The 23294-nt window shown below is 57.2% G+C and overlaps 2 protein-coding genes across 2 annotated transcripts in view; one reads left to right on the forward strand and one right to left on the reverse strand.

Moving 5' to 3' along the window:
- Positions 1-23294, reverse strand: part of TSPAN1 (tetraspanin 1) — a 45361-nt gene that overhangs the window by 11064 nt on the left and 11003 nt on the right. The gene's annotated exons all lie outside the window — the stretch shown is intronic.
- Positions 2083-23294, forward strand: part of PIK3R3 (phosphoinositide-3-kinase regulatory subunit 3) — a 77554-nt gene continuing 56342 nt past the window's right edge. Inside the window, exons 1-6 of the mRNA XM_075097751.1 lie at positions 2083-2572; positions 5943-6038; positions 6286-6363; positions 15064-15195; positions 18085-18286; positions 18580-18665. Of these exons, the coding sequence (XP_074953852.1) occupies positions 2257-2572; positions 5943-6038; positions 6286-6363; positions 15064-15195; positions 18085-18286; positions 18580-18665 (910 nt within the window). The 5' untranslated portion in view covers positions 2083-2256. The remainder of the gene's footprint in view (positions 2573-5942; positions 6039-6285; positions 6364-15063; positions 15196-18084; positions 18287-18579; positions 18666-23294) is intronic.

A 23294-nucleotide genomic window follows, 5' to 3' on the forward strand; every position in this document is an offset into this window, starting at 1 on the left:
CCCTTGGATGCTGCTGCCCTGCATGGTCTTACCACATGCTGCGGGGAAAGGAGGGGAGAGTTTGCTGAAATTATGGGTAAGAAGGGCCATACATCTCCAGCATTACTCTGCTAGCCTCCGTGCCTCAGTTTCCCCAGCCCTTTCCCAGGACCTGGGGTGCTCCCTTGGACCTCATGCTGTCCCTGCACTGCTCTAGCACTGGCCTGGATTCAGCCAGAGTGCATTTCCCAGAGCCCGTGGTTTTAGGTACCATCTATTTTTAGGATGCCTCACCTGCGGCAAAGACAAGGAGCAACAGTCAGTTTGGAGAAGTCAACGTGAGAAGACAGGATTTGGGGAAAAAAAAAACAAAAAACAAGAAAACAACAACAACAAAAAAAGACCTCACCCAAGCCTCTGCACCTCTGGGAACATCACATCAACCTCACCGTGCCTCACAAACAAATATTGGGACAGCTTGTCCATACCCCAGTGTAACTGGCTCTGCTGAGACTCACTGAGGCACAAACCCCCTCAAAGTAGAGGCACCCCCAGCGTGGGTGTCCCCCAGCTGGAAGTGAGCTGCGAACTGATGCTCTTGTTGCATGCGACGGCACTGCTGTTACCACGGGCTGGTGACACGCATGTGCCCATTGTGGCGGAGCTTGGCCATTTCTCTATGAGCCCTACCAGCTCCCTCCAAGTTTTCCACCCTGTTATATTTTAACTGTTGCCTTGTAATTTTCAAGAAGCCTTGCTGCATGCAGGAGCTCTTGCAGCATCGCCCTCCACTGTTTTATGAGGTGCCCAGCCCTTATCCTGGGTCTGGGGAACATTTCTGGGCAAATGGTCAGGAGGAGAGTGAGGAACTGGAGTGTCCCTAGGCTGGGATTCTCCATGGCAGCTCCTGCCTGTCCTGTGCGTGTTTTTGATCCCAGCTAAAGGATGAAGTCCTCTGTGGGGGGCTGAGTGTCAGGGCAGAGAGAGCTGGCTGGTACGGGGGGAGCCCGTGGGGTGCCGGTCCTCCCCTGTCGTTTAGCAATCCCTAAGAATGGATGAGACCCATGGATGGGGGGGTCTCCATCACACAGAGGAGGCAATTTGGGAGCAGAGATGCTGCATGTGGGGATGAAATCATCCACCTACTCCGACAGTTCCCCCCCTCCCCGGCTACCGGGGAGGAGGAGGAGGGACGCTGACATCACCGCCGGAGCGCAGCTCGGCGGGGCCGGGGCAGCCGGGCGGGCTCCGCTCCGCTCCCGTTTCCCGCTCCCGCCGGGGGAGCCGCCGCGCCCGGTAAGGCTAGCGGGGGCGGGGGGGCTCTGGGCGGCGGGTGGATGGACGGACGGACGGACGGCCCCGCTGCTGCTGCTCATCATCCATCCAACCCTCCATCCACCCCTCCATCCCTCCTCCGCGGGGTCCTGTGGGAAGCCGGAGGGGGGGGCAGCGGGTCGGCAGCAGCACAGCCTTTCCCTCCGGCAGCTGTCTCTCTCGGAGGAATATTTTTAAATGTAGCCCACCACCCAAAAAGAAAAAAAAAAAAAAGAAAGAAAAAAAAACCACCCAAAGCGACCCAAAAATATTACATCTTCATCCACTGGCTCCATGTAGCGATGCTGGGCGGGAGCTGCTGGAGGGGAGCTGTGTGCAGCAGGGGGTTTCTCAGCACATATGTCTATTTTAAAAGCCCGTGGTGTGATCTCTTGCCCTACTTTCCAGACTCATGCTGGTACTTTCCTTGCATGCGGTAGCTGAGCCCTGCTGGCAGGAGCTCCCCGGGAAGCCGGAGCTGAGCAAGCCACTGGGCTCTCCCCGGTATCGGGTGCCTGGGATGGGGGACGGGGCGGTGGGGTTGGGGTCGAGACAGCAGTTTGGTTGCCAACGTGCTGCCTTTCTCGCTGGCAGAGAGAGGGAGGTCCCCAGCACCGTGTGGATGAGACCAGGCTGAGAAGATGACGGCATGTTTGTACCCAGAACCCCAATTAGCCTCATTTGCTCCCCTCCATTTGCCCCAGTGATGAAAAGGCTCCCTACCCACGCCTGAGCCAACTCGGCCGAACCCTGGGTACCAGCGTGGTTCCGCAGTGATTTTGGAGCTGGAGGGGTCAGGAGCTGCTTTCCAACACTGAGATTTTTATTCTGCGTGTGCAGAGAAGGGAGAACTCCCATCCCCACCGCGTTGCCCCAGCCTGGCCGTACTTGCCCTGTGTGGGCACCCCGGGCCCCCGATGCCCAGCCGGATTCAGGCAGCGTGACCTGCACCACGCCACCACCATGGCGTCCTCGGATGGGCTGCAGTACCGAGCTCTCTACGAGTACCAGAAGGACCGGGAGGAGGACCTGGCGCTGTGCCCCGGGGACGTGCTGACGGTCAGCAGGGCCGGGCTCCTCAGCAGCCCCGACTACAAGGACGGGGATGAGCGCAGCCCCCAGGGTTGGCTCCATGGCATCAACGAGCGCACCAAGGAGCGCGGTGACTTCCCCGGCACCTATGTGGAGTACCTGGGCCCTGCGCGCATTGCTGCCATCACCGTCAAGGCCAGGCCACGGCCCTTGCCCCCACCACCCGCTGGGACCCCTGCATCCTGGGGTGAGTGCTGGAGGAGTAGGAAGGTGGGAGCCCATGGGTGGGTGTCCCCTGTAAGATGGCTGGGCATGGGGGGGTATATTGGCCCCAGGTTTAGAGGGGCACCTGCTGACAATGAGTTCATCGCCCTCCAAGGTATGGCTCAAGGTCCCTTGCCACTGTGATTTAAGAGGGTGGGGACCACCTGGCCCCTGGGCTAAGCACAGCAGGACTCAGCTGGCATGGGGCAACTCCTCTCCCCGACACCATCCACCACCACATATGGGGTTTGCCATGCAGATCTTGCTGCTCAGCCCCCCCAAACGGGGAGGCAGGGATGCTGGGAACCCCCTCTGTCTCCCCCTATCGAAACAGGAGTGCTCCTCCCTGACCAATGCCCCAAGTGCACAGAGGCAGATGCAGTCCCAGGTTGGCGAGCAGTTATGGGCTGCCTTCACAGGGGGGAGGAGGCCACTTCTGGGGGGTGAGCCCCCTTTCCAGGCAAGCTCACTGGCACACAAGGAGCCCTCTGCCTCTGGATGTTTAGCAGGTAGACCCCTAGCAAACTCAGTGCTGTAGTGTGGACAAGTCAGGTCAGACAGAAGCAGACCCAAGGGCTTTCCAGCCCCATTCACCAGGATTTTTAGAGATGGGAGAACATGGAGCCACCCTCTTGCTTCTGCCCCTGCTGCCCATCAGTGTTGCCTTGCACCCACCCCACACAGGGGGTGGTATGGGCTCCTCTCCAAGGGGCTGGGAGATGTGCCCAGGGGACCCCTGCCTACAGGAGCCAGGGACATGGCAATGCCCCACAGACCCAGGCAGGTCCCCAGCAGCAAGCTCAGCCTGGCTGGAGAGGCTGGCCGGTATGGAAGGTCTTACCGCAGGAGCCCCAGCCCTGTGTGCACTTGGGTGAGAGGATAACAACTTAAAATTAAAAAAAAATGTAAAAATGAGATTGATTTTTTTTTATAGGGGAAAACCCAGTAAAACCAGGTTTTGGGGGTAGATTGAGGAGAGTGCTGCCATCTGCAGGACATGTTCTGACCACGGCCTTGTGTCCAGCCCCATTGTCCAGGGAGACATTGGGTGCTGCCACCCCAGTGCTGTGCCACCTCTGTGGTGCACCTTTCCTGAGGCGATACCAGGGTGCGTGGGCACCTTGGCAGGGGACACTCGTGGCCCACAACCACGTCTTTCTGCAGCATCAGAGCAGTGTGTACCATTTTATGTTGGTTTAAACCCAAACCCTCTGACTGGTGGGATTTCCCTTACAAAAAAATTCTCAAATGTGCTCTTGGAAGAGAAGGGACTTTTTTCCTTCCCTTTACTGTTTCCATTCCCAGATGGAGGTTTTGAGGGACATTTGTTTTAGCTGCCCCTAATGCTTATTTTTCTGCGATGGTGGCATACCACCCTGCGTGCCCTCAGTGCCCACTGAGCCCCAGTGCTGGCTGGGGACCCCGAGCAGGGTGAAGCCCTGGGGGTAGCCCTGAATGGGAGAGAGGCACTGAGTTTCCCAGCCATGTCCCAGAGACAGGGCTGGTTCTGCAGGCAGGAACTTTTTTTTTTTTTTTTTTCAATTAAATAATATCCTAAAAGTGCTTTTGCAGTGGATCTGAGTCCCCAGGGGACTTCCCAGGAGCTCAGAGGCTGTTTTGCCCCTGCCTGGTTGTCCTGGGTGGCACCACTGCTGCAAGGCATCACCTCTGCTTCACCTGGGGTTGGAGCCAAGTGGTGCATAAGGATGCTGGGGTCCAGCCTGGCACCCTGAGGGGAGACGATGGGCTAAAGCTCCAACCTGAACCTGGGGCTATTCCTGCTGTTTCCAGCAAGAAGAAACAGTTATTTTTTGCCATTGCCACCTTTCCCCAAGTCATCACCTTGGAGGCCAAAATCCTACTTAAAAAACCACCGGTGTGGTGGGGACATTTTCCATGGGCTTCCAATCACCTGCTTTGCTTTAAACCCTGAAATCTTCCCCGTTCCCACCCAACGTGCCTGCACATCTCCATCGGGCAGTGGAGGAGACCCTGTTGCCACGCTCAGGGGTCGCAGCTGTGCCTGGGGACCAGATCAGCTACCTACAAGCAGGAGGTTTGTATCCCTCCCTGCACTCCAGGGAGCACCAGGGCATCACCGTGGCAAAGATGAGAGCCCAGATCCACCCATCGCAGCCAAGCTGTGTTTTTGCAAAAGGTCAAAGGAAGCATGGCCCTGTCCACAGCCACGCATCCCACCCCCTTTTTTGTCTTTTTAATTCCTTAAAACTATTATGGGTTTATTGGCTTCATACAGGAGCTCCCTGCCTTCTGCCAGGCAGCAAAAACCAAAGACAGAATGAACCTAATGCTGGAGCTGGCTGGGCTGGAGCACGCCTCACTGCAGGGAAAACTCATACTCAGGCTTTATTTAATTTGCTATAATTTTTTAAAAGATATTTCTACCAGAACAGATCCTCTCACCACATAAAACAGGCAGAAGAGCTCTTGACACGTCAGCCTTTCTAGATGCCATCTGCACCCCAGCAGTCGCACACAGCTCTGATGTGCTGCACCCGGTGGCAGCCCCTGACTGTCCCCTGCTCCTGCCTGCCCACTGCCTTCTGGGGCGGGTTCAAGGCCACTAAAGAGAGAGTGTGGGGGGAGATCCCAACACTGTCAGGGTCTCTGTCAGATATAACCCACACAGGTGGAGGGGTTTATCAGCCTGGGTGATAAGAAGGGAAGGATGGATGGATGGAATGTGCCCTGTGTTAAGGAGAGCTGCTCCCATCCCTGCCAGAGTCTGGGGTGATTTGTCCTTGTTATAAAACCCAGGAGCCAGCAGCACCTGGGGATTTGTGCTGTGGGATTCCTGGCCCATGCTTGGCTGGAAGGCTCCTCAAAGACTGGTGGAAGTCTGCATCAGCCAGGGGGGTGGAAGCTTGTGCTCAACCCTGTTGTAGACAACAGAGAATCCAAGTAGGCAGATGCTGCAAGGAGCCATGTCCATGCTGAGTATGGATCTGGCCCCCTGGCTTCTGCCTGGTGCTGCTAAGGGCTATGGGTGATGAGAGGGAGCAGTCTCAGCGCCATGGGAGGAGAGGTGGGGAAGGGTTTTGAGTGCGAAGCAGCTCCATGCTCAGTGCAGGGTGCTCCCCATGGGAAGGGTGCGAGCCTGAGCAGGTCTTCACATCTCAGCAAGCAGCTGAGCCCCTGACAGTGACTCTTACTGCAAAAAGAGGATAAAATAAGGGAGAAGTTCTCCAAAATTGGACATGCGTGAGCCGAAGTGTTGGTTGTGGCTGTGCCAAAGCAGCAGCTTGATCCTGTCTTGGGGCAGCTGAGGAAAGAGGCTGGAATTCCTGCAGGCATGAATTGCCAAGCCCCTTCTCCCCATCTTTCCTTCACAGGGCTCCCTGGGCAGGCAGAGCTCACTGAGCACCCCACCCTTCCTGAGCAGGCATTGCCAACCGTGGCCAGGCTCATCGAGGCGCTGGAAAAACAAGGTACGGGCAGCCGTGGTGTCCATCTGCAGGGCATACGTGGGTGCACGCACGCAGACACCTGCTCTGCCTGTGTTCAGAGGTGCCCCAAGAGCATTGCTAGAGCCAAACCTCTCCCCGTGCACCCCGGTACACACACACTGTGGGCAGGGCGGGGGAGCTTGGTGGTCTCAGTCCCTGCCCGCTTCCATTGCGTTGAGGGGGGGATGTGGGGCTCAGGACTGATCCCTCTCTCCTGGCTGCTCCCCAGGTCTTGACAACGAGGTGCTCTACAGATCTGCCCCGGGGGCTCTGGGGGATGCTGAGCTGAAGCAGGCTCTTCTGGCGGGTAAGTCCCAGAGCCATGTCCCTCCCCGTGTCCCCAGTGGGGAAGGGGGCTGTGGGGGTGATGCTGCCAGGTGAGCCATGCTAGCCAGGCACAGCAGGGATGGGCTACTGGCTCCAACCTTGTTTTGCACTAATTACAGCTCTGTAAGGCCCTTCTTGCATGCGAGCCCCCCCTACTTCCCCAATACCCTGGTGCGATACTGCCAAGCGGGATGCAGGTGCAGGGCTGGGGCACTTCACTAGAAGCTCTATTGGGTTTTTTAGGGAGAAAAATATTTTTGCTTCCACACCTCTAGGGTTTTTGTCTGAGAAGCAGGGCAGGGAGAAAGCCTCCTGTGGGTGCGATGTGGAAAAAGAAAAGGGGAAGAAAAAGCTCATTTTTTAGGAGAATGGGAAGCATTTTGCAGGACCGGGGCGCGGGACATGAGCAGGGTGGGGAGGAGGGAAAACCATCTCCCCGCCCCTGCTCCTAAATTCACGGCTGGGGTGGCACGGGGGCTTTGGGGACGTGATGAATCCAACATGGATCTGCTCAAACCTCGGCGGGGGGGGGGCTGCGGCGGGCATCTCCCTCCTCCCGGCCGCGGTGCCCAGAGGGCGGCACTGTGGCACCAGGCACGGTCCAGCCCCGCACAGCCCGGCTCTGGCTCCGCGGCCGCCCCCGCCTGCCCTTGGGCTCGGCTCAGCATCCCGGGAGCTGCCGGCCGGGGCCTGCGGCACGGCGGGGGGGGGCGGCGGCTCAGCCAGCGCCGGGAGCCGGCGGCAGCCGGGCCGTGTTGCTGGGGAGAAGGGCTGTGATGAAATCGCTATATTAAGCAACATGACCTCATCGCTTCCCCCGCGCACCGGGAGCTGAGTTCCCGCCGGGCGGGGGCCGGGCTGCGGAGAAGGCAGGGATGCAGGAGAGGAGATGCTGGGGCTCCCGGGGCTGCTCCGTCCCCGCTGCCCGAGGAGGGCTGGCTCTGCCCCTCCGGGGATGATGGGGGGCACGGTGCACTCCACCACCCTACTTTCCTCCCCTTGCAGAAGCCCCTGCTGCAGTCTGGGGAAGGCAGGAGTAGTGGGGTGCCCTTTCCTACGGCCTTGTCCCCCAGCCCAGATTCCCCAGCTGATTTCCAGAGGAGCTGAAGGCATCTGGAGATCAAGTCCCGTGGCCCTGGGCATTGATTCCCAGGCTGGGCAGGGGCAGAGACAACAGCGTGAGAGGGATGCTTTGCTTTCCAAGCACACAAGAGTTACGGGTCCTCTGTCCTCCCCGCATAGCTGGTGCAGCATCCCTGGTAGGCACAGCGCTCCCCAGCAGCACTGCAGAAGACACTACCAAAATCCTGACCAGCCTTAGGGGACTCCCCCAACCCAGGGGAAAAATCGACTGGCTTTGCCAGAGCCCGGACTGCAGCTCTGAGCTGCTGCTGCATCCTTCCAGGTTTTCACCTCTCACTGCAGGACCCAGCACCAGGCAGGGAAATGCCATCATGGTTTTCAAACCATTTGAAAGCCCTGAAAAATCCACAACAGACCTGACTGACTTGGTGCTCCCAAGCCCCTCATCTCCTCTAGGACCTAAATAAGCTCTTCTATTTGGCAACTCAGAGGGCTGTCCCATGTGCTTGGTAACACTGAGCTGAGCAAAACCAGAGTTCCCCAGAGCTGCCTGAGGGGCGGTAGGACATGTCACACATTTGCTAGCTCTCAGCTGAAGAGGTTGATGCTCAGCCCTGCCAGAGGGATGCTCTGCAAACAGGATGCTCCTGCCAGGGTCAAGCATCCCTGCAGAGCCCAGGTTTGGCAGTCTGCTCCTCCTACAGCCTCCTGTGGATCAGAGACCCAGCAGTGCTTCCCCAGGGCCCTGCTGGAGCCCAAACTAGGCTGGGGAGGGCGGGAGAGCACCTCTGCTTTGGCTTCTATACAGGCCTTTTCATTGCATTTGGTGGAGTAAAGCATCCCTGCCAAAAAATGGGAGTTTGCATGCCCCATGCATAAGACGGCAGAGGAGAGGGTCATGTTTCTTTTCCTCACATGCTCCTGATGGTCCATCCCTCCAGCACCCCATCTCTGCCAGCAGCCCGCCTGCAAAAGCCAAGCTCCATCTTGGGGCATAGGGAGAAATTGGAGCCAGGGCTGCTGGTGGCTGGAACCGAACCGCATCTTGGCTGGGGGGAAAACCAGGTTCCCACTGGGGGTTTCAGCTTCCCTGCGAATACCCAAATCGTGCTAGCGTTTGGCAGTGGTGGCAGGAAAACTGCTAGAGAGTGCAAGAAAAAAGGATCAGGGGCTGGAAAAGTTTGAGGGTTGGTTTTCTAACCCCCAAATCTTAATGTGTCAGAGAAAACAGGGTGTTTTCTACACTGAAAGAGCATCTGAACTTCCAGTAGGGAGGAGGAGGTTTCTCTGGGGACAAGGAGCTGTGCAGGTCACAGCAGTACTGGCTGTCCCCGGGAGCCCACAGGCATCATGTCCCTGGGGCCGGGCAGCACAGGCACCCATCTGAGTTGTGCTGAGCAAATTCTTTCCCTGTCCCTGGCCTTTTCAGAGCCCTTACCCATGGGGGACCTAGCCTGATGGGGTAGCCCCGGCCCTGGTGACATCCTGCAGGATGGTGGCGTCTGCCCACTGGCTAGAGCCTGTGCACTGAACTTGGTATTTCCATGTTGTATGATGCAAGAAAAATTCTTTATAGGTTAAAAAAAAAAAAAGAAAGCAAAGGCAGAGCTCGTCAATAAAGCAGGGTCAGTGAACCGAGTGCCTCTGCTGCCACCCAGCTGAGATGCCACCGGGGCCAGTGGGTAAAGCATGGACTGAAGGGTAGTTGGGCTTGCAGCCGGCTTATGCTGGCTCTGGAGAAGAATTAATTGTTCTAGGATATTTGGTGCTCAATTCAGACCCTTACCCCATGAGAGGCGAGCGGAGCCATGCAACATCACTGAACACGGGAGTCAGAATCACGTGGCGGCACCAGAAAGGGACTTAACAAAAAGCTGCAGCCCCACGGGGGGCCAGGGGGACTCGCCAAAGGGTTGCAGGCAATCAGCCAGCCAGGAGCCCTGCTGCAGCCACAGTGAAAGAGTTATGGGCAGAAAAAGAAGAAGGAAGTAGACCTTTAAATGGCAGCAGCAGGGTGCTCCTAGTGTTCCCTGCAGTGCCCAGCTGCAGGACTGCTTCATGGACTGGGGGCATCTCCATGCCTGTTGTGCCAGGGGCTGCAGACTGACCCTGAGGGTTTCCAGCCCCCAGCACTCCTGCTGTCCCCTGTGTGCAGCTTAGGGGCTGTTCTGAGCACAGGGGATGGGGCAAATCACCTGCAAAGTCCCTGGTGCCTGCGGGCATGAGTTGTACAAGCTCCTCCAGCACCCAGGGGTGGCATCCTCTCACCCCATGCTTCCTCAGGGTCCTGTCTGCACCCCTCTCCCCCTGAGATGTGCCAGGCAGCCTTCCCCTCATGGCTGCCACTGAACCTGGAAACATGGGACCTTCTCTGGCCAGTGGCAGTGGAGACATGAGTGGGCTGGTAGGTGCTGGAGCCCTTCAGAGCTGAGGGACCCATGCTGGAGGAGGCTTGGTGTGGGGATGGCTGCAAAGTCCTGTGTGGAGTGGCTGGGCAGCACTTTGCCACCACTGGTGAGTCCTGAATCCTCATCCCTCCTCCCTGGTGGAGGACAGGGTGAGAAACCCCGCAGGGCCCCCATACCCCATGGCTCCCTAAGTGCCCCATATGGCTCAGATGGGGCTGAACTCACCCAGCACTGAAACCTCCCAGATTTTGGATACCCCATGACCCAATCTGGGCTCTGGGGTCCATCAGCAGAGGCAAATGCCATGAGCCTTCCCCAGGTAGTGCTGGGAAAAGCCTCTGCTGCTGGCAGGGCCAGGCAGGAGCTGCCTGCAGCCCAGGGTGCCAGGGCGAATCCGGCAGCAGCGCGAGGCGGATTGGAGCCGGTGTCTCCAGGCGTGCCGTGCCTGCTCTGCCATCCTGCGTGCTTTGATCTCGGGCCCCAGCACAGAGCAGTCTGCCTGGAGACACACTCACGTGCCCGGGAATTAGATCAGGGCTCGGCGGGGATTAGTGAGTGGTGGTGGGCCCCGGGGCTTTGCTGGGGCTGCTGGGAGCTGCTGCTGGGCAGAAAGAGCTGGGCTGGAGGGGAGAGCAGCCCGGGGGGGCCTCACACTGCTCCCCCATCACTGAGGCACGGATGCCCAGGGACAAACGCATCCCCATCCTCATCCCTGGGATGCCAGAGGAGGCTGGAGGCCCCCATAGGCTCTCGTTTCCCCTGGCCAAGATACTAACTCCACAACAATGACTTTACTCCCAAACCTGAGGTGCCCCAGTGCCTGCCGCATTGCTTTTTATTTATACCTGCAGTGGAAATAAACTCTGCGTCGTCAGAGCCTGGCAAGAAGCATGAGCTCATGTCTTATATTTGGTCGTGATGAAAGAAGGGTAAATAAACAGCAGTGGCACAGACGTCCCTGCCAGACCCATCAGGGTGAATTGGGGGTGAGCTTTTGCCATCCCTCCCATAGCTGCTGGGGAAACTGAGGGAAGGAACTGCCCTCAGGAAGCCGAGGCAGGGGAACGTGGCCTTACTGAGCACACTTGAAAGGGGGATCCCAACACCCCTGCCCTGGCTGTGTGCAAGCTAGGGGTATGCCAAGGTGAAGCCCAGCTGGGAGGGTGTTTGGGGCTGCCAGGAGCTCCCATGCATGGGCATGGACTGTCCTGACAGCTGCCAAGTCCTCAGCACAAGGTACTAGTGGGCTGGCTGAGAGATGTTACAATGACGTTGAATCAAAGCTGAGGAAATATTCCCTGATTCAGTGCAGAGTTCCCCAGTAAACCCCCACTGTGGGTGCCCAGGACCCTCAAACGCCTGGTCAGGTCAGGGGGATTTACAGGTCCTTGTGCAGGTAGCATCTGTGTGGATGGGAAGGTATAGCCCCCCAGGACTGGACAAGGACTTTCCTGGAGCACCAGCTGAAAATTACACCTAAAAGGTCCAGAAGAGGTAGGGAAACTCCCAAGTCAGTATTTAAGTCAGCCCCAGGTATGGGTGGTTTGGGTGCCCCTCTACCACAGGGACCATGCACCCAAGAGCATCACGCTGCGGCAGCACTTGGTGGCCAAGGTCCAGCTTAGCCTGTAGGACTCCCTGCTGAAAGAGGGGCTGTGGGTGCTGGGCAGGGTCTGCACCATATCACCCACACGCTGGCTGGGGATATGGGTGCAGCTGTCACCTGCGTCCACGTGCAGGGGACAGCCAGTTACCAGGACCTGCTCGAGCTTGTCCTTCAGAACAACCCCCACACCTCCTCCCTGACACCTCTTGGCTAAACATCCTCTGCATTTACCAAAACTCTGGGCTTACTCACACCTCCCCAGCTGTCTGCAGCTGCTGGGAGAGGTCCTGGCAGTTCCTGCCCAGCCTGACTCAGCCCAAAGCCCCAGCATCCTTCTGCCTCTTCTGGGATGCAGGGTCTGGCATCCCTGTGGGAGGAAGCTGGGAGCACCCATTGCTTTTCCCTCTGGACCAGTGATCAGCCTGTGCACCTCTTCCCAAGCCCCCAGTTTATTCCTGCTTTTCATCACCCATGGACAAGGGATGCTCTCTGCTGTTCCCTGGCTTCTTGCTTGCTCTGCAGGCAGGTCAAAAAGCAGGTTGTGTACTGGAGGGGGTTGGTATGGAGTTGAGGTTGGGGTTTTGGAGTGTTTTCCTTCTATTTGCAGCAGGCGGATGGAATCCCTCCATCATTCCCCCGGGTAAGGAACAGAAACATCTGGAGAGCATTGGGAGAGCCGTGACTCATCCTCCAGCATCATTAACTTCTTATAGCTGGTTATCATCTCCCTCTGATAAGGAGAGAGCAGCATCCATGGGGTCAGGCTGGCAGTAATTGGCTGGGAAGGCTCCAGGGTTAACCCTTCCCCAGCTGCCGGCTGAGCCTCCCTGAGCTGCTGGGGAACAGCTTGGAGCGCCCCCGGGTTGTGCTCTCAGCCCAGTGGGGAGCCCAGCTCACCACGGCAGCTCCGGGGGAAGGAAGGGAGCTGGGGCAGGAGGGTGCCACTGCATCTCCAGGTGGATGGGGGCAACAGGCTAATGGCTATTCCTAGCCAACATGCCAAGGAAAACGGTGCCATCAGCAATCAGTCCCTGTTAGCAGGGTGTGAATCCCCCTGGTCTCCCCATCAGGCCTCTCTGGGTGTAAAGATGTTTTTGAGCCTTGCTTTGAAACCGGCTGAGGCTTCTCTTTGAACAGCCCCCCAAGCCCATGCCTAATGATGCAAACGAGCTAATTAGGCCACGGTGGACCTTGGGGTTGATCGCCTGGGGCCAGCGCCCGGCAACGGCCCCTTCCATGCTCAGAAACAGCTTGCGCCTGCTCTCCCCAATCCACGCCAGCATCCTTAAGACAAGTGACAGGTCCCTGTGCGGCGGGCAGAGGAGAGGAGCCAGGCTCCCCTGGGGTGAGAAGGGGTTTGGGGTTTGCCCAGTGCATCCTGCTGATGGGATCAGCTCTCTGCAATACAGCCCAAGAAACAAGACCCCGAGACCCCCCAGCAGCATCCCCCGGATTTAGCCATGCACTGGGGGATTTCAGTCCAAAGCAGAGGTTGGAGCATCTTACAGGATCCCTGACCCTGCTCCCCCTGCTCATCTGGAGCCAACCTGCCAGTTCACTTCTCCAGGGCAAGTGCTAGCAAAAATGGGGAACTGACAGTCACCACCACACGCACAAATCCCTGTAGGAATAAACCTCTTGTCCAGCTGAGAGGGTCCAGAAGTGTGTCTGGGAGATGGATGCATCAGCAGGAACCAGAGCGGGGCTATGAGGCAGCAGGCGAGAGCTGGCACAGCCCTACCTGCCTCGAGGATGCTGAGGGCAGAGTGGCCCATGGGGTGATGCTGTGACATCGGGGGGTGCCCAAAAGGTAGCGCCTGCCTTTGCCCTGGGTTGCATTTGGCCACGCTGGATGGCTGCCTGCCCCGGCGTGGTGGCATCTCTCCCAGCTGTCCCCATGCTGCCTCTGGGCACAGTTCCCAGCCAGACGGGTGCTTGCTCCTGAAAATGAGGTAGCGTCTCCAACGGCTGGGTTAAAGGCTTTGCTTCGGGCATTGGTCAATCTGTTTTGTCTCCAGTCCCCGAGCCAAATGGCAGGCACTGTCCATAAGGGACCTGCCATGGCTTCTTGTCCCCAGGCAGGCAGGAGGGGGGCAGGCAGGCTCCCAGGATGCCTGGCCCACAGTGGGGATGCCCCGAGATGATGAGATCAAGGTCAAGGTGCCCAAAACCAGCCTTTGCCGCGAGTTAGGGAGCTGTTCCCCATCCCAGCCCCGCTGACTGGGCATCTCCAAAGCCTCGGCCTAGGATACAGTTCTTTTCTGCTCTTTTGGGTTTATCACTCCAGAAGCAAGCACAGCCACATGTGGTCAGCTGAAATGGTTGGAGACTCAGGGCATTTTCTGCTGGAAAATGCTGGTCTGGGAGATGGAGCATCTTCCAAAACGGCACTGATTTCAGTAAAGCTGCATTCTGGGGTAAAGACCCAGAGGGGGGAGGGGAAGGGACTCAGAACAGGGCAAACCCACCATTTTCTTCTCAATCACAACACACCGGGCCATTTGGGGCCTGACACATCATCTTTAAGAAAGCACAAAATTTGGTCTTTTTTTCAATATTCCCATTTAGAAGAAGCAAGAAATTCAGTTTCTACAAACAAATAATTTCAAATGATCCCAAATATCTTGGGTATTTTTTATTATTCCCCACCACACCCTAAGGTTTCTCCTACAAGGAAAATTTCAAAACATTGTGTTTGGCTCCAGTTTGATTCAAAGGCAGATTTTGAAACCTCCAGATCTTTGCAAAAGGGACCATTGCCCTTCGGGCAGCCACCTCCTGGCCCGGCTGGCTGAGAGACCTCCAAGAAAAACGCATGAGGCAATTCCAAAGGATGCTGAAAGGGCTCTTCACCCTGGACCCCAGTGGAGCAATGTCCCCGCGCTGGCCAGCCATGAGGCTCAGGTGGCCATGTCCCAGCCTTTGGCTCCTGCTGGACCGTGGGATATTTCTGCTTGGAGCACTGCCCCGTCCCAAGCCCAGGCTGGGTGGGCTCAGCCTCCCCCAGGTGCTTTGTCCCATCCCTGGAGCAATCTTCACCACCTCTCCCAGGGCAGCTGCTTTTTAGAGCACGTCCGCAGCATTTTGGGCTCACTGGGGGTGACGTAGGCCTTCAGCAATGTGTGTTGCCTGGGGACCATAACCCCGTTCCATGAATGCATTTTTCCAAGTTGGTTCTCCAGGGCTAGGGTTGCCACATGGTGCCTGGCTCCTGATGGCCTGAGGGTGCCTGGGGCAGCTGCTCAGCCTCTTCCATGGGTACTATCCTGCAGTGGGACCCCGGTAGGGTGGCAAGAGTCCCTGCCCCACACACTGGACATATAGTGCACATGAGGCAGAGATGCTGCCTCATACTTTCCATGGGCACATGGAACTCAGAGTCAGTGGAAACTGGGACACGAATATTTGCTGGGGTGTGTTGGCAGTGAAATCATGGGCTGCCACACCTGGGGGATGGGGGGTATGGGCAAAGACATCGGCATCCATGTCCAGAGGAAGGCCAGCAGGGATGGAAGGGTTCCGAGCGCCTCACCAGAGGGGCAGCACCACGGGCTAAGGGCTCCCGCTGGGTCTCTCCCTGCAGACGCCTCAACCGTGGACATGGACCTGTATGATGCCCAGACACTGGCGGAGGCCCTGAAGTGGTACCTCCAGGAGCTCCCGTCGCCCCTGATCCCTCCAGCTCTCTACAGCGACTTGGTCCATATGGCTCAAGGTAAGCACGGCTGGGCTCCCCCCACTCCCGGGAACTTTTCTGGGGCTGAAGAAGGCTTAGTAAGCCCCTAGAAAGGCTACCCAGCATCTCCAGGGTGGCTCCTGACACCAACTCCTGACTGATGGTGCAGTAAGGGCAGATCCTGAGAAGGACAGCTGGGAACATCCCCTGTGCAGGAGTGGCACAGCACCTTTTGGGAGATGCTCCGGGAAAGTGAGGGAGACCCATTGGGCTGCTTCACCCCCACCACAGCATAGTCCTCTCCCGCTGCAGTGCCCAGAGGAGGAGGTGCTGCCTGCCGGGATGGGCGGCTGCCAAGGCTGGGTGATGCTGGCCCCAGAAGAAAGTGTTATTATAATCTTTTGGCTCTGCTGCCTGGGAATTTTTTACTGTAATCTCATTAACTCTTGGCTTTATATGGGCATAGAAAATTCTCTGCTTTTTCAGCTTACTGCTGTTAGGAAGTGCCTTTAGGTCCCTGCAAGCTTTCCAGCCTCTGTGGAAATGTATGAGACCCTCAAAGTTTTGGTTTTATTTGATTTTTTTCTTTCAAATAAACAGGGATGGGCTCATACCCAGGTCAGCAGAGTCCACAGTCCATCCCAGTAGGGAGCCTGGACCAAAACCCATTTCAAATGTGTCCTTGCACAGCCACTCAGCTCCTCACAGCCTGAGGCCCCGCAGGCATCTCCAGGCACAGAAGAGGCCCTTGCCCACTGTGTTAGATAGGACCTGAACCCCTTGCCACCTTCAAAACCAGGATTTCCCCTTTTGCAGCAGCTGCTGTCTCGCTGCCGTTTGCTGTAGTGTCCTCCATCCCTGTGTATCACCTCCCTGTCCTAAACCAGATTAGTGCAGGTCATGCTCTTGGCTGCCTTAAGAGGCACTAAAAGATCACCCACGGCCAGACCAGTGTGGCCTTTTCCTACCATGTCCTGGCAGGAAAAGGCAATGGACTCTTTGTAGCCTCTGGAAAGGCAGGAGGGCCACACAAAGACAAGAGATAACTCACACCCAGTCCTCCCTGCCCTGCAGACATGAAGCCAGGAGGAATACCCCTGGGGCTGGTAGCACTGAGATGCTGCCTTCCCCTCAGCCGTAGGAGAGAGGAGAAATCAAAGGCTGCCTCCCTTCCAAGGATAAAAACGCAATTAGGAAGCAATTAGCTGGGTTGCCTCGTTAAATGACTTCAAAGAGAAGTGCCTTTCCCCATAGCCTGTGCTGGAGTGGGCTCTGGTCTGGGCACAATGGGTGCAGGAGGAGGAGGAGGGGGCAGGAACGGAGGCAAAACCGATGGGGATTTCTCTGGGGCTTTAAAAAAAAAATAAAAACTCAAGTCTTTCAGGAGACAGGGCTGGTTTTTGGCAGTCTGCCCTGCAAGCAGGCTCCTTCTGCCCTGCTTGAGACTGCAGGCTAGAAAAGCGGCAAGCTGACTACCTGCAAAAGGGGTCAAAATCATCCCCAGATTCCCCTCTTGGCTGTGGACCTTTTCCCTGTGGCATCCCCTGTGTACAAAAAGGTGCAAAAAGCAGCTGATTGGGGTAGGGGAGGCCTGGAGCAAAGCCAAATATCTCACTGGAACAGCTTGTTGGATACAGGGGTACACAAACACCCCATCACTATCCCAGCCAGATTGTGGACCTGCTTCAGAGGGGATCCCAGACCCCCTGCCCTTCCGGCTCTGGTGCACCCCAGCCCCAAGGATGGATGCCGGGAGCTGGCTGGGCATCAGCCAAACCTCAGCCCTGGTGCAAAAGAGCTGCAGGGAGCTGAGTCAGCCCCCAGCCAAGCCGGGCTTTGAAGCCGGCTGAGAGCAACACAGCCCTGGGGACTTCCCTGTCCCCCACAGATGAAAGGGCTGGGGCCATGGAAGGGATGGAGGATGGCCAGAGAGCAGCTGTTTCCTGTGCCCAGGGCAGGGACACAGTCCCAGACCACTGAGCTCACAGCTCACAAGACCAGGGAGCCCTGGCCAAGGCTGCCAGAGGGCACTGGGGCTACTTGTGGGAGCACCACAGGGCTGTGGGCTGTTTGGGGCACCAGTGACAGGGGTTTTGGTAGTACCTCCATGATGGGCAACACCATTAGGTGCCTACTTTTATTTACATGGGCAATTCAAGTATCTCTGGAAGTAGCTGTCCCCCAAACCAGCCGCCCCTGCCGCTGCTTTTCAGGGTGCAAGAGAGACCACACTGGGAGGGCTGCAGGGGCTTTGCTTATAGCTGTGCCTGTAGCTCTCAGCCTAGGTGCAGGGTTTTTTTCTCCTAAAAAGCGTTTTCCCTCCCAGCTTGCTTCTTCTGCAGGGGAGGGCTGAGCCTTTAAATTTGGCAGACCTTCCAGCGGGTGCTTATTTGCCCACCTCTCCTTTGCTCTGCCTTTTCCATGGCTTTTCTGTGCACCAAGGTAGGGCTCTCACAGTTCTCCTCAGGCAGAGCAGCAGCGAGGGGTGTTTAGGTGCAGCCCTTGCCAGGTGAGTAGCTCAGCCCCGGATGCTCCCTCCCTTGCTGTGCTGAGAGGGGAAATGTGCTAAAGTCACCCTACAATGTGATCTGGTGTGAGTGGGTAAGTGGGGCTGGCAGCCTCCAGCGAGAGGCAGCTGAGACTCCCAGGGGTCTTTTTCAAGACCTCTTCACACCTCTGTGTGCCCTGTGCTCCCTGGGGTACCCGTGTGTCCCACAGCCTGTCTGTGGGAAGGGATGAGCTCCAAAGAAGTCGTCACGTTTTTTGGGAGACAGGTTGAGGTCAGTTTTTTGGAGGCTCTGTGGGTAGTAGAGATCTGCCACAGCTCATACTATGTGTGCTGGCAGGTGCCGGGCTCCCAAAGAGAGGTTAGGGGATGCCCCGGCCTCCCGAATTGACTTTTCTTCTCCTGTTTCCCCTCTGTTGCAGAGACCCCAGGCCTGGAGGAGTGTGGCCAGCGAGCCAGAGCCCTGCTGGCCCCCCCGGCCCTGCCGCAGCCCCAGGCACTGCTCCTGCGCCAGCTCACCGGCCATTTCTGCCGCCTCTGCCAGGGCACCTGCAGGAGCCGTCTCTCACCTCGGCTCCTGGCTGAGCTCTTTGGGGAGCTGCTTCTCCACCCTGCAGCTGCCAGGTGAGGAGCCCCTGCCATGCACAGGGTGGGGCAGCCAAGAGAAGGGCTCAGCCTTGGGTTTTCTGAAGGGTAGGCCCAGAGCCGGGCGCCCCATCCCAACTGTGATGCTCTGAAATCACAGCTGTTCCCATAGTGACCAGGTGTGATGTCATACGCGGGACTGGGATACACAGCATTGCCCCAGTTCCACAAGAGGTCCATCAGGGTGGCTGGCTTTTGTCCCAGGGGTGTGGGTGCCTCTGGGGTGGCTGAGCTGCTGTGGCACCCTCACAGACCCTCCATTCTCCCCACAGCACTGAGGCGAGTCCCGAGCTCCGCGCAAGGATCCTCGAGTCCCTTATCACGGCCAGCGATGTGGCGGAGGCACTGGCAGCCCCTGGTAAGAGATGCCCGGCTGGTGGTGGAGGTGGGGGCAGCAGGAGTGAAATTCACGGAGGCGAGAACAGCAGGTTGTGAGGCGGTTTCAGTGGCTGGTGCGGTGACAGGAAGGTGCCTGCATTCCTGTGGTGGTGCCCGGGCTGCGCTGGCTCCCTGGCCATGTTCTCATTTCCCCTCCCACCTTTCTCCTCAGAGAGACTGGTTTTGGGGCATTTCTTTGCAGCCCCTTGGAAGGTTTGCAGCCATTTTCTTGCTTAATGTCTGTGTCACTGCTCTTTGGTCCTGGTGTGGTGCAAACAGGTCCTGCTCCCCCATTTTGGGGGCTCAGTGGGTGTAGGTACTATTAGTTGGGGGTTGCTGCACAGCTTGTTTCGATGATCAGGGATTTGGCTGCAGTCTGGGATGAAAAAAATACCAACACAACCATAAAACGTCAGGACGGTGCTTGCTACAGGATCCAGGCCGTGTTTATGCTTGCATTTAGTTTTCACATGTGCAGAATCACATTGCATCCATTGATGCACTGCTGCTTCCCCCATGGGCATCCCCAGGTTGGTGATGGGGACAGGTACTTGTCCCCCACCTCTCCTTGCTTGGGAAATGAGCTGGGAGCATGTGTTTCTCTGCAGATGTTAAAGACCCCGTGCAGCATTCACCCTCCAGGACTGCAGTTCTGCTCCCTTTATTACCAACACCAGTGTTTGCCTCCAGTACCTATTTGATCTTTACTTCTGCTCTGACGGTTGAAGTCCCAGCCCTCTGCTGGCCAACTTCTCCTGCTGAGTCCCTCTAGCCTGGTGGCATCTCATGTCCCATCAGCATCCAAAACCAAAGCATATGCCCCTTGTGCCCTCTGCAGCACCCCAAGGGTGGAAGGCAAGTGGTCCCTCCAGGCAGGGATGTACATTGGAGGGAGGGTGCTCAGTGGAGCACCAACTGCAGACCTTGAGGACCACAGAGGTCCATCCCTATGGGATCCCATTTCCAGGCAGCTGCCAAGATATGGATGTATCCCCTCACTGAGCTGCCCAGACCACTGGGAGGCACAACTGCTTCCAGCCCTGCTGCTTGGCAATATGTTGGCGTTGGCCCCCGTGAATCCTGTCTCTTTGTGATGTATCCTGGTCCTTGTCATCACCCTGCCTCCCTGGGGGGTGGCCAGGACAGGCAGGATTATAACTCTTAATATTGCTTGTAAATCAGCCCTTTCAGACCTCTCATCTTATTTATTGCTCTCCCCTGAGCTCTTGCCCGTGAGTTTGTTGAGATCCATAAGGCTCTTCTACCCGCTGATCCAGATGTTGGGCAGCTGTAGCCCACCAGTCCCTGGGGTCCGTGCTGCCTTCCCTGGACCCTGTGCTGTCACTGGTCGTCCCCACCCCAAACTGAGAAGAGGGGTCGGGTAGGACTCTGGCATCCTCACCCCCTTTCTGGGTCAAAATCTCCTCTATGGGCACATCCTGATGTGGGCAGCCCACAACCATGGGGCAGGGCACAGGGCACCTGGGCTCACCACCCCATGGGCTGCCTCGCTGCGGGTCTTCAGACAAGTCCTGCCACCTCCCTTCTCTTCATACCTAAAACCAAGGATATTATTACTTGGCTGTCATCACATTAGGATGTTGGGAAGCTTAATTAAATGCCTGCAAAGCATTTTTGAGAGCTGTGGATGAAAGGTGCTATATATAAAGTGCAAAGAATTATTAGTAGCGGTGGGGTCCACGCCCCAGCCCTGATCCCACAGCCGCGGCCCTGCTCCCCCGCTGCCCCCACATCCCGGCACCGTGATTATTTTTGTGCGTGTGTGGAGCTGTGGTTTTATAATTATATATGTAAAATAGCTATAAATACCCCGCAATAACACAGCGGGTGTGTGCGCATAGCACAGGAATAGGAGTCAGTAGCTGACACGGAGGAAACCGCAATGTGACCTCATTCTGACTCAGGCGTAAATATACCTTGTGTGAATGGGCAGCTGGGGGATTTTGGGGCAGCTGGGGGTGCTTTGGGCCTGCTCAGGGGCTACAGGGACAGTGCCCACCTTGGCAGTGAGGGCCATGTTTTGGGTGAGGTCCGAAGCTGGCTGCTAGCCCTGGGGAGGCTCCCGTGGGGTTGGGGTCCCTTTTCTCCCGTGTGTCCTGGGGCTGATGGAGGTGGCTTGGACGTGAAAATCATCAGGAATAAAAATGTAATTTATGAAATCTGGTTCCTCTAGGGACTTCCTGGGGTGGATTCATTGTCGCTGAGTTTGCTGCATCTCTTCCCGCAGGCGCTGTTCCTGGCGGGTCTCTGCAGCCGCCTGTGGACAGGCTGCAAAGGGGAATGGGATGGGATGGTTCCATGATGGCTCCTGAAAGCTATTGCCAGTGACTGGGGGTTGCAGCAGTGGGGTCATGCTGGAGGCACTGGTTTGCATAGGGCAATGCTATGGGTTAGTGGCAAAGCTGAGACAGAGCCTGGGGCCAGGCAGCCGCATCCAGGACACCTCACCATGCTCTCTGGCAAGCCCTGGGCACTGGGCAGCCAGCCCCAGCACAGCCCACGGGCATGGGGACATTCCTCAGCCCCATGGGGACCAAGGGGGGCACACAGGGCCCACAGCAGGACCCCAGAGCTTGGGGTGGGGGCTGTTTATGGAGCAGGGTGAGGGGGCAGGGGAAGGCAAAGGGAAGAAATGATGCAAATACCAGCTCAGCTGAAGGAAGATGACTTCATCTCCTTTTCCTCTCCTGGTGCTATTTATAGCCACTTTAATTTACTCCCCTTTGCTTTATTATCTCTCCAGCAAGCCGTTAGCCCTCAGACAGCAGGATGCCTTTACTCACCATGCAGCACAGAATTCTGGAGAAAAAAAAAGAAAAAAAACCCGCCAAAATCAGGGGTGGGAGGCAGGGAAAGGTGGCGGAATGTGGGGGGCAGGAGCAGCACTGTCCTGTGGCATAGATTTCTGGAGAAAATGAGGGGATTTTGGCTTCTTTTGGGGAAAAGAGAATTGGCAAGAGAGATGTCTCCTTTTTGCTTCAGAGCAGTGGCTGCAGGGGACAGGACTGGTGGTGCCAGGGTCCCCTCCTTGCCCCAGGTTGGACCCTGCTGAGGCAGGCACCCTCTGCTCCCCCAGAGCTTTATGTGGGGCAGTGGTATAACACTAGTGGGTGGGGACTGGGCTCCAGCGCCCAGCCCAAGCACCTTGAAAACACCTTCCCAAAGAGCAGGTTTGGTAGCCCTGTGCTATTGGGAAACTGAGGCATGGCCTCCCCAGGGAGTCGCTCTCCCAGCAGCTCCAAAATCTGGTCCCTGGTGGGGTTTGGTCCCCAGACACCCAGCCCTGAGCCCTGCACCATGGCACATGGCACTCAGCACTGGCTCAGCAGGGTTGGAGGCCACAGGGCTGCGGTGGTGCTGGTGGTGGGTGACATCCTGTGACATCTCATGATGTGGTGTGCTGGGCACTTGCGAGCCCCTTACAGGCACCGCTGTGACAGCATTGTTGCCAAGCAGAATGCCACGTTAAACCAAATTATAAGTATCTGGCTTTGAAGTTTTAAATCTTTTTTCCTGTTTGCTTTCTTCTGAATCCAAGGGAAAAGCCCATCCCCTCACTCTCCCCAGCTCACCTGTCATGGTGGAGGTTGCAGACTTGGATGTGCAGGGGGCCAGGAGGGAGCAGAGGGCTTGCAAGGAGGGGCCAGCCCAGGAGGTGCAGACCCCCGCCTGCCTGGGATGCTGGGGTCCAGGCACTGCCCTGCCTCCATGGGAGCATCCCCATGTGGCTGCAAGCATCCCAGTACTTGGACTGGCACATCAGCTGCAGGGTGCCTCCGGTTTGTGCTACCCCTTGGTGTTTCATCCCCTTGGGGCTGGTGTTGTGGATTAAAAATAGCCAGGAAAAAACCCAACCAAAAACCCCTGGGTGGAGGGAAGCGTGGGGAAGCTGTGGCCAAGTGGTCCCCTGTGCTGAGACGCCTGGTACTGCCTCCCCTAATCTGCAAACAATACAAAGAAAACAAATTAACCACAGGGAAGGGCAGCAGAAGAAAAGGGAGCCAGGATCTAGCTAGGGACATGAGGTAGAGAGAGCAACTAAAAATAACAGATCCCCGAAGGCATGAGGAGGAACATGACAGGGATCCTCACTCTTGGCATCCTAGAAAGTGGCCTTGCACCTCCCCAGCTGCTCTGGCTGTAATGCAGCCCAGCCTGGTGAGTCTGGAGAGGAAAAAGCCTCTGAGATGGGCAGCAGCAGGGAGGTGAGCGATGCAGAGCCATGCCGTGGAGCAGGGAGTGATGCTCCCACCTGCAGCAGAGGATGGGTGTCCCCCAAGCACCCAGGGTGCCCAGCTGTGAGGCAGCTGCTGCCTGACCCACTTGCAGGCAGCTGGTGTGCAGTGGGATGCTGCTGGGAGACCCCAGGGTTGCTGCCTTTGCAGCTGATTTTAGTCCGTGTTCCATTAATCATGGAGTGCGAGGGGATCACAGCAAGCCCAGCCTTTGCTGGCGCCTCTGCCTGCTCCCCTGCCTGCCCCATGCTCATTGCTGGGAGGGCTTGGAAGAGCAGGGGCTGGGGCACCCCACCCTGTGTTTTTTGGGCTGAGTGACCCTGTGCTGCAGTCCGCTTTCCTCTAGCCAGCTT

The sequence above is a fragment of the Phalacrocorax aristotelis genome, chromosome 6, assembly GCF_949628215.1.
Source record: "Phalacrocorax aristotelis chromosome 6, bGulAri2.1, whole genome shotgun sequence".
Classification (NCBI taxonomy): Eukaryota; Metazoa; Chordata; class Aves; order Suliformes; family Phalacrocoracidae; genus Phalacrocorax; species Phalacrocorax aristotelis.